The sequence below is a fragment of the Eublepharis macularius genome, chromosome 12, assembly GCF_028583425.1.
Source record: "Eublepharis macularius isolate TG4126 chromosome 12, MPM_Emac_v1.0, whole genome shotgun sequence".
Taxonomy (NCBI): domain Eukaryota; kingdom Metazoa; phylum Chordata; class Lepidosauria; order Squamata; family Eublepharidae; genus Eublepharis; species Eublepharis macularius.
This window is the reverse complement of record NC_072801.1, coordinates 55326961-55342135: the sequence shown is the minus strand read 5'-3', so window position 1 is coordinate 55342135 and position 15175 is coordinate 55326961. Positions and strand designations below refer to the sequence as shown.

The following is a 15175-nucleotide window of genomic DNA, read 5'->3' as shown; positions in this document are numbered from 1 at the left end:
TTTAAATTGTGTTTTAATGTTTTTTATGGTTACTGCATTATTTTCATTGTTCTATAAGGTACAAGGGGTCTGATAAATGTGTGGGTTTTTTAAATAATAAAATTAAAAATAAATGGAATAAACATAGACCACATCCCAAACTACAGCATATTCATCCTGACGTGAGAAAGGCAGGGTGGACACAGAGCTTACAGACAATGACAAAAAACAGATGATAAGAGTTGGAATTATTGTATTTACTTAGATATCTATATCATGCTTCTCTCCCCAGCGGAGACCCAAAGTGGCCTGCATCATTCTCCCCTCTCCATTCTGTCTTCACAGTAGCCACATGAGGTAAGTTAGGCTGACTGAGAATGACTGGCCAAAGGACACGCAGCAAACTTCTATGGCAGTCTTCCAGATCCTATGACACTCTAGTCAGTATGCCATGCTTGCTTTCAGCTTATCTATGAGGCAGAGACATTGATGCTGAGTGACATTAACTTGAAGGTCAAGCTGTACTTCAGGTTGCCAACAGAGTCATCTGCTGTTCAAGAACCATAAAACTGAGGCTAGCCAGATAACACTGTGATGGAGACATGACAATCTACACCTGAAGAGGAAGAGTTGTCGTTGAAATGGTGCTGGTTCTAATTCTACTGTTGCTCGTTCTACTGGTGCATCACATTGTAGGCAAGACTCATTCTGTTAACTGCACAGTATGCAATGATCCCCTTCCTATTCCTCATGAATTTTATCAACCAGGCAACCTTGTCATTGGTGGGGCTGCCTCACAGGTCTTCTTCATTCCCAGCACTCTCTCTTTCATGGAACAGCCCACAAAGACAATTGATGAACCTGTGTAAGAAATTCTGTTGTTTCTCTTTCTTTCTATTAGATGTTCAGATCATAATAACTGATAACAGATCATGAAAAAGAGTGCCATTACTGTTGATTTATTTTTCACTACTGTTTGGTGCAATCTACAGAGATGTTCTACAAATGCTCCAACGGAAACTGAGCAGCACTCAGTGGATGGCACCCTTAGTTTTCACCGCATTATTCCTGTTCTTTTAACAATTCTTCTGTCATGTTTGGCTCCATCTATCCCACTATGAATCTTCATCCAGTTCATTTTTATATGTTTCTTTTGTTTTAGATCTTATAAATACCTAAACGTTTTATTCTCAACACGAGCCACCACAGACACTGAATCTCCAGCAAGTGTGATACTTTTTCAACCACAGCTTTGCCCCTTCTTTAGAGTTTCCAAGGTGCATTTAAAATAATGCATGAATCGTTCTTGTTTGCTGGTGCTTTTTAAGTGCAGATAAATTTGCAGGATCCTGTAAGGCTTACTGGGGTACTTTTCATTTGTAGTAAGTTCCCTGAATTCATCGTTATATTAAAAGCCCCTCTAGCACTTTTATGTAGATCCAGTTTTAGGCATATAAAATAGCCCATGCACAGTTGTTCATATTAAATTCTTTATGATTATAAAAGCACTTTCTGTTGCTTTGTTACTTTCATTGCAGTTCAGTGATAAAGAAATACCAGCATATCTTAGCCCAGGCATTTGCCATAAATGAGATCAACGAGAATCCCAGTATCTTACCCAACATCACTTTGGGTTTACACATTCTCAACAGCTACTATGTTACAAGGATGACCTATAAGGCTATGCTGAGTCTGCTTTCCACACCACAGAAGTTTGTTCCCAACTTCAAGTGTGATGTCCAGAAAAATCTTATAGCTGTCATTGGAGGATTGTTCTCCGAAACCTCTGCAAATATGGCCACCATTTTATCCATCTACAAGACTCCACAGGTATGCTGGACACATGGAAATTCAGCTTTGGTACATATCCAAAGATTCCTTTATAAATCATCTGAAAATAATGACATCTTTGTTTTCAGCTGTCTTTTGGATCTTTTTCCTCCATGCATGGAGAACAAATGGTATTATCTTCCTTATACCAGATGGTCCCAAATGAAACCTATCAGTACAGGGGGGTTATCCGGTTACTTCTCCATTTTGCATGGACATGGATTGGCCTTGTTGCTGTGGATGATGACAATGGAGACAGGTTTTTGCAGACCATGCTGCCCATGCTTTCTCAGAATGGCATCTGTTATGCCTTCACACTAAGAACACCCAAACGCACCTATGTGAATGAGGCAACAGAAGTACTTTTAAAAACTATACAAAAATATCCAGTTTTCTTTAAGAGCAAAGCCAATGTATATTTTGTGTATGGAGAATATGGCATGCTCAATCTGAGACTGATGCTCTTACTAGCATCCTTGTTATCATTGCCACGTGTGAGTAAAGTGTGGATTTTGACATCCCACTGGGATTTTGAGTTAGGTTCTTTTGAAAGTTTGACAGAAATAGAAATTTTCCATGGTGCCCTATCCTTTACAGTTCACTCCAATCAGCCACCAGGATTCCAAAGATTCCTTCAGGAGATAAGACCTTTCTGGGCAAAAGCAGATGGCTTTATCCAAAACTTCTGGGAACAGGCATTCAACTGTCAATTAAAAATGCCCAGTGAGCAAGAGAAAAGTAATAAAATCTGCACTGGGGAGGAGAAGCTGGAAAGCCTTCCTGGAGTGCTGTTTGAAATGAGCATGACTGGCCACAGCTACAATGTCTATAATGCTGCCTATGCTGTGGCACATGCTTTGCATGCCATGCACAAATTCAGATCTAAATCCAAAACACTAGGAGAAGGACAGAGGCTGGGGTTGTTGAATATTCAGCCATGGCAGGTAATTTGTACCACCAAAATGATATTCTAGTTTTCTAAAACAGATAAGTTTATCATCAATAGATGAATAGGATTCTGTCCTTTAACTAATCCTAAAACAACTTTGTCAAAATGATGGTCATTCAAATGTCAGAGTGCCTTTGATTAAGTACTACAAACCACAGGATACAATGATGGCTAGTTTGTCATTTACCACTCTTCCACCTGCAAAAAAAAAAAAGGGTAAATACCAACAGAGTGCTTGCAGGAAACAATATAGCATTTGATCAACCAATCAATTGATTGAATTAAGAAAGCTGCTTTTCAATAAACTAATGCGATGATAAAACCACCTTCTTATCGACATCAAAAACATGAGTCAGTGTCAAACCAAATCTAAATCTTCAGTCTAAAACTATCCAAGGTTTCCAAAAACCTAATTCTTGCATCAGTGGAAGTGTCTTCAAAGCTCTCACCCAAGGTCTGAATACCATACAGATTTCATAATAAGAGATTTAATAATTCAGGAGGAAAAGCAAAAAAAACCAGGGTCTGTTCTGCTATAATATATTTCATACTATCAGGTAAAAGTAACAAACTATCCAAACTCAGAGTGCGTGGAGAAATATGTGGGATAAGAGGCTCCCTCACATACCACAGACTAAGACCAAAAGGATTTTAAAAACAATTGACGGGACTTTGAACCATCAAGTATAATGTCAAACAAGAATACTTCTGATCTAGGTAAGCGTGAAGACTTTCAACCTTGTAGTCTTACTTTGTTTCATTTATTCGTTAAAAACAGATTCATCGTTGTCTGAAGAGCATCTTGTTCAACAACAGCGCAGGAGACACCTTGTGTTTTGATGAAAACAGAGTATTAATTTCAGATTTTGATGTTACAAACTTCATAACTTTCCCAAATGGCTCTTTCATCAGAGTAAATGTTGGAAGAATGAGTCCTCACGCTCCTGCAGGAAAAGAGTTAAGCATTAATGATGATCAAGTAGTGTGGCACAGAACCTTTAACCAGGTGAGGTGAGACATAATGGCAGATGCTCGAGTTGAAAAAAGTTCCATTTTATCAGTTTCAGTTTGCCCTGACTTTTATGTTGCAGTAATGCTGGGGTAGCATTTTCCGCTGATGTTCTCCTTCAATGCTCTATAAAAAAGCAAGAATTTTGACATATGTTTATTAAAAATGTTAATCCATCTTTCTCCCCAACAGGATCTTTTCTAAAAAGAAAATCTTTCAGCCATTTCATCATTTAGTTATGACTCCATTTAGTTATGTAACTTAGAGCCAAGCTAGAAGTGATGCCTGACACAGGTTGGACACTTGTCAGCTTCCCTCAAATTTTGATGGGAACTGTAGCTTGGCTCTCCATTTAATTGAAGTTTACAGAGCGGCAGTCTATGGGAGGGAGAACATGCGGCCAGGAGGGGAGTGCAGGTGTCGAGCTCTTGCCGGGTGCCCCCCTTCCCCTCTGCTGGGTGTGTATGTGTGGGGGGGGGAGTTCTGTAAACTTCAATTAAATAGCGAGCCAAGCTCGTAAGACCAGGATGCCTACATTTCCCATCAAAACTTGAGGGAAACTGATAAGTGTCCACCCTGTGTCAGGCTGTCACTTATAGCTTGGCTCTCATTTGACACCATCTCAATGCATTCTAGCTTATACTAATATGTTCTGGGCATGAGGGCAGAAAAGCACTATGTTGATCACTAACCACATCTGAGTATCTGTCACATGTTAATCCTTCTCTTTTTTGGCAATATTATGACAAAGTACTAACATCTAGCTCTTTATCAAATGCAAACAATTGCACAACATTGCTGAGCAATAGGATTCATGGCATGTTTATGTCAGGTTTGCAATACTGTGTGATATCATGGTTGGAGCCAGTGTGGTATAGTGGTTAGTATGTTGAACTATGATCTTGGAGACCCAGGTTCAACTCTCCACTGTGCCATGATGCTCACAGGAGGATTTTTGGCAGTCACTCTCTTACAACCTCACTTACTTCACACAGTTGTTGCAAGGATAAAATGGAGACAGGAAAACCATGTACAATGCCTTAGAGCAATAGCAGGATAAAGTTTCTATATATAACCCAGCATAAAACCCGAGCATTATTATTATGCAATAAGCGGCAGCTCAGTAACTACAGTGGGCTAATATATGAAGAACAGAACCAGAAATCCATCGATTAGGGGAAAGAACTTAGAGAATATTTAATTATATGGAAGCCCCTTATAGACTTTTTGCATGATATAGAACATGATGAACTAATGACTTGTGCTTTTGAAAATTAATGAGAGCGAAGGAACGTGTAGATGGAAAGGAGAAATATGTACTAATGGTAATGTTAGACTTGGCGTAGAATATGTACTGTTGATTGATCTCTTCAAATGGAAAATTGGTATATATTCCTACTATTCCTTTTCCCCCTTCTTCTCTTTTTCTTTTCTTGTTCTTTTTCTTTCATTAAAATTATGTTTAAAAACTTTAATAAAAGTTTATTTTAAAAAGAACCAGAAATGAAAGTCCCCCCTGTCATTAGCTGTTATCCAGGACTAACATTTGAAGGGAGGGGGGCTCATATCATATCTCCCACAGAAAGAGTTCTAAAGGCTGGGTGCTATCTCTAAAAAGGCCATTTTTCACAAACTCGCTTACAACGCTTCTGCTGGTACTTCCTGCATTTCATGACCACTTGACCCTACTGTTTATTTTTTATACCCTCCATAAAATAACAGCATAGTGAGGTTCTCCCATTGCATCTGAAGAAGTAGTCTCTACTAGTACACAAAAATGTGCTGGAATAACATTTTATTTTGAAAAATTTTTATTAGGTGAGAATATTAATACATAAAGCTTTCAAATAACATCTCAATATCATTTCCCCCCACCCTTTCCCTCCCCCCTTTTTCAGGACTTCCAACAGCTTTCCAACCCTATATCTTAATCTATTCCTAATCTATCCCCTTTTTCTATAACTCATTATATCATGTTTACATTCTACTTTGTTAAGCTAAGCTCTATCTGTTAGCTTCAGATCTATTATTATTAACTTAAAATCTGTTATCTATTACTATCTGTTAACTTCAGATATATTTAAATTTAAGCTAACAAAGTCAGAGATCTTCTGCTGGAATAACATTTTATTACTCTTTAAAGTACTAAAGATTCATGTTTGGTTTTGCTGCAATTCACTAACGCAGCTTACCCTGTGACACTATCACCAAGACTCTCACAAAGACCTACTCCGGGATGCAAACACAGTGGATCTCTGCCTCACTGCTATTGTCCATACCTAAGAATTTCCTAATTTGTTTTTTACATTTTTGGACAGTTTTTGTGAATATGTCATTCCTAATGAAGCACTTTTGTTACACTGTTCTTACCACACAAAATCTGTCAGGTCATCATTCTATGAGAATAGCAGCCAACCTCTGTACACCAGATATTTTCACAACACTGTTTCTTGGTGTTAATCACCCTTCTTGTTTATGGACAGGTGCTGCCCCTTTCTGTGTGCAATGCCCCCTGCCGTCCTGGCTTCAGCAAGAAAAAGAAGGAGGGAGAGCCATTTTGCTGCTATGACTGTGTCCCATGTCCAGAAGGAATGATTTCTGAGCAGAAGGGTAGGAGACATAAATGACAAAAATATCAAGCATATTCCATAACAGATAATATTCAGCAAAACAAAGATACTGATGTCTCACATGTTCGTTGCAATGAAGAGACTTGAGAAAACATGCCACATCAGTTAATAAAATTCCCAAGCGTGGCTCCCCCTTGTATCCATCCTTAGTCAAAGCAGATCAAGTAGTTGAAAAATGACAGTATTTTCTTTAAATGGTATTATATTTTCTTTAAATGGTACAATTGTGTTGATACCATTATTCAAAGTTACCCACAGCCACTCCTTCGTAACTGAAAAGCAACACTTGCTGTGGTTTGGTCTACATAAAGTCCCCCCCCCCCCCACACACACACACCTTTTCACACAAAAATTTAAATATATATTTTGTTAGCATATTTTTATCCCAGTTTCTCAAAAGAGCTCAGATCAGTGCACGTTTGTTCTGCCCCTCCCTCATTGTTTTTATTTTAACAGCTTTGTGAGGTGTGTTAGACTGACAGAGAGATTGACCCCAAATCACCCAGTGACCTTCACAGCAGAGTGGAATCAGAACTTTCCCCAGTCCCATTCCAACCACTGGAAGATAGTTGGCAAAACTTCCTTACATGGCAGCATGGCACCAAAATCTCATTAGATCACCTTTCTATTTGTTGTAATAATTCTTAGCTTAGATGATATTTCCTACTGTTCATTATGTAGCGCACACATTTCCTAGAAGAACTTTGTAGTGTAGGTCAGTTTTTTTATTCATGTATGAAAATGGGGGAGGGCTGAGGTAAGAGACGGTGGCTTCAGACTAATGAGTTGGTGGGTACAGCATCATCTGCCTCAGGAGCTTTTACCAGTTTGTATATGATATTTCTTTGTTAGTTGTCTTGAGTTTCTCTTTTGAAGAAGAAAGGTGGGATAGAAGAATAATAAATAATAAATATTGGTCAATGTTTTGAACTTTAAAAAACTCTTCTTTTTTCAGATATGGATGCTTGTATCAAATGTTTGCAAGATCATTATCCCAACAAACACCAAAACCAGTGTATTATCAGGGATATAAACTACCTCTCTTACAAAGAACCTTTAGGGATTATTTTAGCCCTGTTGGCTATTTCTCTTTCTTTTCTCACAGCCTTAGTGTTCAGTATCTTTGTGAAGCACCAAGACACCCCGCTTGTCAAAGCCAACAACCGGAGCCTCACCTATATTCTCCTCATCTCCCTCCTGCTTTGCTTCCTCTGTTCCTTGCTCTTCATCGGACAGCCTGGAAAGGTGACCTGCCTTCTACGACAAACAACTTTTGGCATTGTCTTTTCTTTGGCCCTTTCCTGTCTCTTGGCCAAAACCATAATTGTGGTTTTGGCTTTCATGGCCACCAAACCCGGATCTGGAATGATGAAATGGGTGGGGGAAAGAGTCACAAATTCTATTCTCTTTTCTTGCTCCTTTATTCAATCAGGCATTTGTGCACTTTGGCTGTGTACTACTCCCCCATTCCCAGATATGGACATGCATTCACTGCATGGGGAAATCATATTAAAATGTAATGAGGGTTCGTCTGCCATGTTTTACCTTGTCCTGGGCTACATGGGATTCCTGGCCATTGTCAGTTTCACTATGGCGTTCCTTGCCAGGAAGTTACCTGACAGTTTCAATGAAGCCAAATGTATCACTTTCAGTATGTTGGTCTTTTGTAGTGTATGGGTGTCCTTTTTTCCAACCTACCTGAGCACTAAGGGGAAATCCATGGTGGCTGTAGAGATCTTCTCTATCTTAGCCTCTGGGGCTGGTTTATTGGGCTGCATATTTTTCCCTAAATGCTTTATCATTGTTCTGAGGCCTGAGATGAATAACAGGGAGCAGTTAAGAAAGAAGAAATGAAACATGCTAAGTTAGTACCTGTATTTGCAGCTTCTAGTGGCATATACCTTCAGGCTGCGAAGGGAAGGACAGCTGTAGGGCTCTAGGTGTCAGACAGCTGACATTTTTGCTTATGTAATAATTTTGATGTAACTTTGATGTTATTTCTTTGATGTTATTACCACCGATATAATTACTTGGATATGATATATTTACTTGGATATGATGCCAATGCTGCGGTCTCACAACTATACTCTCAGAAAACTACCAATTAGAGATGGGCAAGAACCAAAATACAAATCAAAGTTCACGAACCGGGCTGGTTCGTGGTTCGCAAACCAGCGGTTCATCAGAGCCCATTTCTGATGAACAGCCACAAACTTGAGGCCAGTTTGTTTGGTTCATTTTTTGGTTCATCACTGCAGACAGCCTGGCACTGATCAATCAGTTTCCTATGCAGTGGGGGGATGGGCTTTCTGCAGACCTTCTGCTTCCCTGGAATTGACATTTACATGAACCAAATGAACTGGTTCACAAACCAGGGCAAGTTCATGAAAGTTCGTGGTTCGTGAAACACGATGAACCACGAACTGCACGGTTTGGCATTTTCCCAGTTCGTGCCCATCTCTACTACCAATTCCAGTGGGAAACCATCTTGGTTAAGCTAATTTGGAAATTGTTCAAGTAGGCATTTCCTTATTCTGTTAAAGAAAGATGTTGTTCTTTCAGCTCATCCAATGTAGCATCCTCACAAATATAATTCAGAGTATTAAGCATTTGATCAGGTATATGGCAAAGCCTCTAGTAGGTACATACCTTTAATATGCTTGTGTATTAGTGTAGTTGCTTTAAAAGTGTTATTCCTTTTTGCAATGTTCATTATTAAAGTTATTTCCCCTTTATTTTATGTGTGCTCATTACCTTTGGTTTCAATAAGAAACATGGTTGTGGTCAGGGCTGACAGCTCTGTTCCTGGAGATTTGGGGGTAGAGCCTGGAGAGAGCAGAAGTTGGAGAGAGGAAAACTCCACAGGATAAAATGCTATAAAGTACACCCCCAAAAGCAGCCATTTTCCCTGAGCAACTCTATAATCTGGAGATGGTTGTAATTCTGAGAGATTTCCAGGCCCCACCTAGAGCTTGGCAACCCTAGTTGTGCTTGTTTGTGCTTTCTAGATCATTAGAATGAAACCCTCAGGAGGCTGGTTGCCAAATTTCAGGCAGACACAACATCCTATTTTCTAGGCAATTTAAGGCAAGACCTATCTCCAAGGGGAAGATTAACCTTCCCCTTCTCTTGTTGGAAAGTCTTTCTCAGGGATTGTACTTCTCACCTCAGAGTTTCACACCACCACTAGCAACATTCTTGCAATTCCCAGTTTTACAGGCAATTAAAATGTTTTACTTGACACCTCAGAAAAGCAGACACCTCTGCACAACAGAGGGGGAGAAGTGCTTGGCATCCCAAGAAAGGTAGGTAAAAGCAGCAACTCAGCATGGGTGAGGAGACAACCTGAGGAAACAGGCAGTTTTACAGACTCATACAGACAGGCCAAAAGAGATCATGGCTGCAGAACAGACCCAGGGGTTTTATAACCTACATAGAGGGAAACATTTAAACAGAAGAACTTTCTTACACCTCCTTGAAGAAAACGGCAGCATTACAGAGAGACAAGATCAAAAAGAGTCCAGTAGCACCTTTAAGACTAACCAATTTTATTTTAGCATAAGCTTTCGAGAATCAAGTTCTCTGCATCTATGACCATAGAGAGACAAGAGGCTCTTTTTATGTGATTGTGTTACCATTCTCACTCTCAACATTTTGCCTTTCCCATTTAGCCTAAGGTGGCTTACAAACATGACTAGAAGGTAAAGCTAAAAATAGTACAAAACTAAAAATACATCCCAAACAGTATACCAATCATTCATCGGGGGAGGGGGGGATCAGTTTAAAGTCTAATTTAAGAAATATGCCCTTCAGAAGAAGGCCTGATGCAAAAGAAAGACCTTGGAAATCTTGTGATGCCTTACAGGCTGTCTCTACTAGTCCATTCAGTAATAATGACAGCAATTAATAAATAGCTGGAAGAATAGCTGGAGGAGCAATGTGCCTTACCAAGAAGGGGGAATGAGAGAAAAAACTGATGAGGGGAACACAAATGGGGCATGGGTAATAGATACATTATATTGTAAAATCCAATAAATAAAAAGTTTGTACAAATAAATTTGGCTGAGTTAGCCCTGGATGTGCCGAGACAGAACAATGAAGCCATCTATTAATTTTTCTCCTTCTGCCCACCTGGAACAGTGGAGAGTGCCCTCAAGTCATACCTACTGGGACACAATCTGTGAGTAGGAGACTCCCATTGTAACCAAAGGGGAGAACCTGAAAATAAGGTAGATCTCAGATTCCACGTGTTCTGCTCTTCTGTGTCACAATTGACAATCCAGGGAAGAAAAAGCAGAAATGAAAATAGAGAGAGAGAGCCAACAGCAAAAGGTTATGCAGCATACCGGGGTACACCTGAATGAGCTCAGTAAGTAATGGGGAAACTGCCTGCCTTTGGAGCTCATCACTTCCACCAAAGGTTTTCAAGGATCTCTATAGCGCCTAGCATGAAAGTAGCATTGGAAGACCACGCCCATGGCACCAGATGAGAAGCAAAGGTGTAAGAGCCTATGCCATCAGAATAATAAAAATAAAACAATAAAACTCAAGGTTAAAAAACAATCTATATATATAATTGAGTAAGCGTGTTTTAGACAACTCACTTTATACCCTGGTGAACTACCAGAGGGCGCTGCCTCAAAGGAAAGGTAACTCACCATATCGCTCCAGAAAACATGCTTGGTGGGAATCCCAGTCAGGGAACAGAAGCAGAGCAGGTAGCAATGCCCTTCCCATGCCTTAACCCAGCTGGTATTAGGAGCAGAGCAGGTGGCAATGCCCATCTCCAGCTTTAACACAGCCAGTAATAGGAGAAGAGCACTTAGCAATGCCCACCCCCATATTAACCCAGCTGGTATTAGGTGCAGAGCAGGTGGCAATGCCTGCCCCCCTTCAGCCAGCTGGTATTAAAAGCAGAGCGGGTGGCAATGCCCACCACCACCTTAACCCAGCTGGCATTAGGAGTGGAGCAGGTGGCAATGCCAACCCTCACCTTAACCCAGGTGGTATTAGGAGCAGAGCAGGTGGCAATGCCGGACCCCCTTCAGCCAGCTGGGATCAGGAGCGGAGTAGGTGGTAATGCCTGCCCCTGCCTTAACCCAGCTGGTATTAGGAGTGAAGAAGGTGCCAATGCCCACCCCCACATTATCACAACTGGCATTAGGTGAGAAGCAGGTGGCAATGCCCACCCCCACAACCCAGCTGTTAAAAGCAGAGGAGGGGCAATGCAAACCCCCACCTTAACCTAGGTGTTATTAGGAGCAGGCAGCAATGCCCACCTCATCTTTATCCTGTCAGTTTCAGGAGCCAAGCAGGCAGCAATCTCTACCCCCCCCCCTTCAACCTGCTGGAATCAGGAGCAGAGAAGGTAGCAATGCCTGCACTCCCTTCACTCATTTGGGATCAGGAACAGAGCATGTAGCAAAGCCCATCGCCTGCCTTCACCTGTAGGGATCAGGAAAGGAGCAGGAGGTAGTGCTCGCTCCTCCCTTCACCCAGCAGGGAACAGGTGGCAATGGCTGCCCCCCTTCACCCAGGCATAATCAGATGCAGAGCAGAAGGCAATGCCCATTTTCCCTTCACCTGGTTGGGATCAGGAGCGGAGCAGGTGGCAATGCCTCCCCCCCTTTACCCAGTCTGTATCAAACGTGCAGCAGGTAGCAAAGCCCACTACCCCTTCATGTTGCTGAGATCAGTTGTAGAGCAGGTGGCAATGCCTATCCCCCTCTTTCATTGATTGGGATCAGTGATGGAGGAGGAGTGAATGCCTGCCTGCCCACCCTCCCCTTTCTAGAGCCCATTGAGTTTTTTCTCCACAACAGGCTTTGTTTCTAGTAAAACAATAAAAAGCAAAAGACCTGGAGGCAGAAAAATGAATACAGCCAAAGGAGAAGAAAAAGCCATATAATTTTTTTAAAAAACTAGCATGCAAACTGCAAAAACATGAAGCATTTCCTAACAGCACTATTTTGATGTCATGCCAAACACAATTAACGTAGACTACTTGTGAATCAGTCTGGAGAAGATACTCCATAATCTGCCAAATAGATAGTCTCATACATGTTGGCTTTCATCCAGAGATGCACAAGTGGAAACATAAACAGACTTAGTGCAGTTCTGCTTAGGCAAGACCTTGTCCAACACCGTGCATATTCATCCCTGAAGATTATAATGACCAGAAACTGGTTGCACAACATCTTGTACAAACAGAAACTCAAGTGAACATAAAAGGTATGATTTAATGGAAGTGCTATGGCAGACTTTTCCTTGAATTTTCACTTGTGCAAAAACTCCAGTGCAAGTGGAAATTTTTCACTAGATCCAGCTCGTTGTGTTTCAGAGCTATGAGGTGCTCAGCAGCTCCATCAAGGCTAGTCTTGCCCACTACACAACATCCCCTCCCATTTGAGTTTCCCTAGCCAAAAAGTTCTTTCTCCATTGTGTATTCAGAGAGCATATTTTCTCCACTGGGACCTACCATTGTTGGAGTACATTGTGGTGATTAAGAAAGCCCTTTGGCAGCTGTCTTAGCAACCAGCTGTCCTCTGTGAAACAACATCTTTAATCCACAGATACTGGGAACCCACCATTTCACATGATAAAGTATATGAATTCTCATTGCAAGACACTTGCAAGAAAAAGACAGGACCTCATCTGGACCTATGCATCAGAAGGATACAGTTGTAATGAAGGTAACATCCTTTGTTCCTCACAGCACTGAAGCTGGGTTAAGTTGGAGCCCCCCCCCCTCTATATTCCTTCCATTATGTGTCTCATGGCATTCAGTCCTGCATTGGTTTTGACTGCTCCTTGCTGCTTTCTATCCTTTTTCATAGCTTCAGGAGGATAGCTGTGTTGGTCAGCCGTAGAAGAGCAAGATTTGAGTCCTCCTGTCTGATGAAGTGAACTTTCACTCTCGAAAGCTTATACCCTGGAAATTTTGTTGGTTTTTAAGGTGCTACAGGACTCAGATCTTGCTCTTCTATCCTTTTTCATGTCTTTATGAGAGAAGAGGGAAGCAGAGGGAAGCAGAGCCAGTGTTGAGTCAAGGTAGTCTAGTGACTCTAATGTTGAACGGGAACCAAGGATTCAAGGAGACCTGAGTGCAAATCTCATTTAGTCCTGAAGTTCCCTTGATTCCCTTGGACTAGTCATTAGCCTAAGTTGTCTCACAGGGTTGTTGAGAGGATCATTACTGGATATGATCTTTGAGTTTCTTGGCTGAAGGATGAAACACAAATGTCAAAGGAGATGGGAAAAGTGACGATTCTGAGTTTTAAATTCCAGAGTTGATGTTATTAAAAATGACATTAGAATTCTGAGTGATTTCTTTTATTGTGGATAATTTAACTTTATTTCATCTCTTCTGTGAATGGATGTGAACAAATATGGGGTGTAATAATCAATGGGGAAGCTTCTTGTACAAGCCCCATAAAGAACTGTGTGCTAAGGTGTAATCCGCACAGAAGTACATGGAGCTTACTTGGCCCTGTAACAAAAGCCATCTACTCCCAGTTCATCTTTTTTTAAAAAAATCTGCAGCTCACTGCACTGTACCTCAATGCTTCTTTGTACATCAAAAGAGAATCAGATCAATAATAAGTTCATTTAAAATGATTATATTCACAGTAGGTAATAATAAGTAATGCCATAATTTTGTAAGAAGGTTCCCACTGTAGACTCTGTAGATTTAATTCAGCTGCCAGAAAAGCAGTTCCTTTAATTGCAGAACAGAATTCAAAATGTACTTCCTTTGCAGTGTGATGTATGCCAAAGTCTCAGGCATCCAGAGATTGCTTAAATTCCACAGATACTGGTAATACCAGCATGACAAAAAGATGTCTCCAAAAGATTAAGCTGCCACAGGGGAAGAAATATAGGAAGGATGGCAGTGCTGCTTCTACTTTTCTGGGAGCAATCCTAAGCAGGTCTCCTTGGCAGTAAGTCCCATTTTATTCAATAGGGCTTACTCCCAGAAAAGTGTTCTTGGATTTCAGGCTGTGCCCCAATTCTTGCATCTCCTCAGTCCAACTGATCCATATATCCAATGCAGTCCTCAGAAGTAAATTTCATTGAGTTCATTGGGATTTACTCCCCAGTACAGGTACATAACAGTGCAGCCTTGGGCTAGCATCAATCAGCATGACAATCAGCACATTTCCAAGGTGGGATATAATTGCCAAATATGCAAGAGAAAACACCTTCCTAAAGAAATTGCAAGGATAAGTGACTGGAAACTGCTGGGGAAGACGTGAGGGAGGACCCCTCTTTCTGGTTCCAGAGCCTTAATAACAAACTGCCCACACTTGCTCAGCTGTTTCCCAGTAATCATTGAGGACCAGGACCCTATTTCTGTTTGTTCTTGATTTTTATCAAGTTCTTCAATATTCTGGGCTGAAAGTCTACCAGAAATCTTTTGTATTTATTGACATGAATGAAGCCCCCCACTTTATCTTGAGACACTTACCCATTTCTTTACATATCCAGAAACCTAATAGAGTCTCCCACAAATATAGCAGTTTCATATACACATCTTAACATGAATCTTAACATACACATCTTAACCTACCATTTAAAAAGGATGTTTGTCTTAATTATCTTTTTTCCCTCCAACAAAGGCAGCTTTGACTCTTGAAAGCTCATATTCTAAAAATCTTGTTCGTCTTTAAGGTGCCACTGGACACTAATCCTGCTGATGACCAACAATGCTCTGCAAACCTTTTCTAGTTATTTATTGACCTGGGACTTTTTCTATTTACTTACAGATTTCAGCAACAG

At 40.8% G+C, this 15175-nt stretch overlaps 1 protein-coding gene across 1 annotated transcript; it reads left to right on the top strand.

The window, feature by feature from the left end:
• The first annotated feature begins 331 nt into the window (after positions 1-331).
• Positions 332-8251, top strand: LOC129339438 (vomeronasal type-2 receptor 26-like). The gene is made up of 6 exons (XM_054994018.1): positions 332-336; positions 1518-1809; positions 1899-2753; positions 3537-3764; positions 6251-6377; positions 7353-8251. Exons 1-6 carry the CDS (start codon positions 332-334, stop codon positions 8249-8251), a joined length of 2406 nt encoding a protein of 801 aa, XP_054849993.1.
• The last annotated feature ends 6924 nt before the right edge of the window (positions 8252-15175 follow it).

Coding starts and splice junctions, on each gene's coding strand:
- LOC129339438 (XM_054994018.1), top strand. Junction 1,810..1,898: donor CCATCTACAAGACTCCACAG/GTATGCTGGACA, acceptor CTTTGTTTTCAG/CTGTCTTTTGGATCTTTTTC. Junction 6,378..7,352: donor AATGATTTCTGAGCAGAAGG/GTAGGAGACATA, acceptor TTCTTTTTTCAG/ATATGGATGCTTGTATCAAA.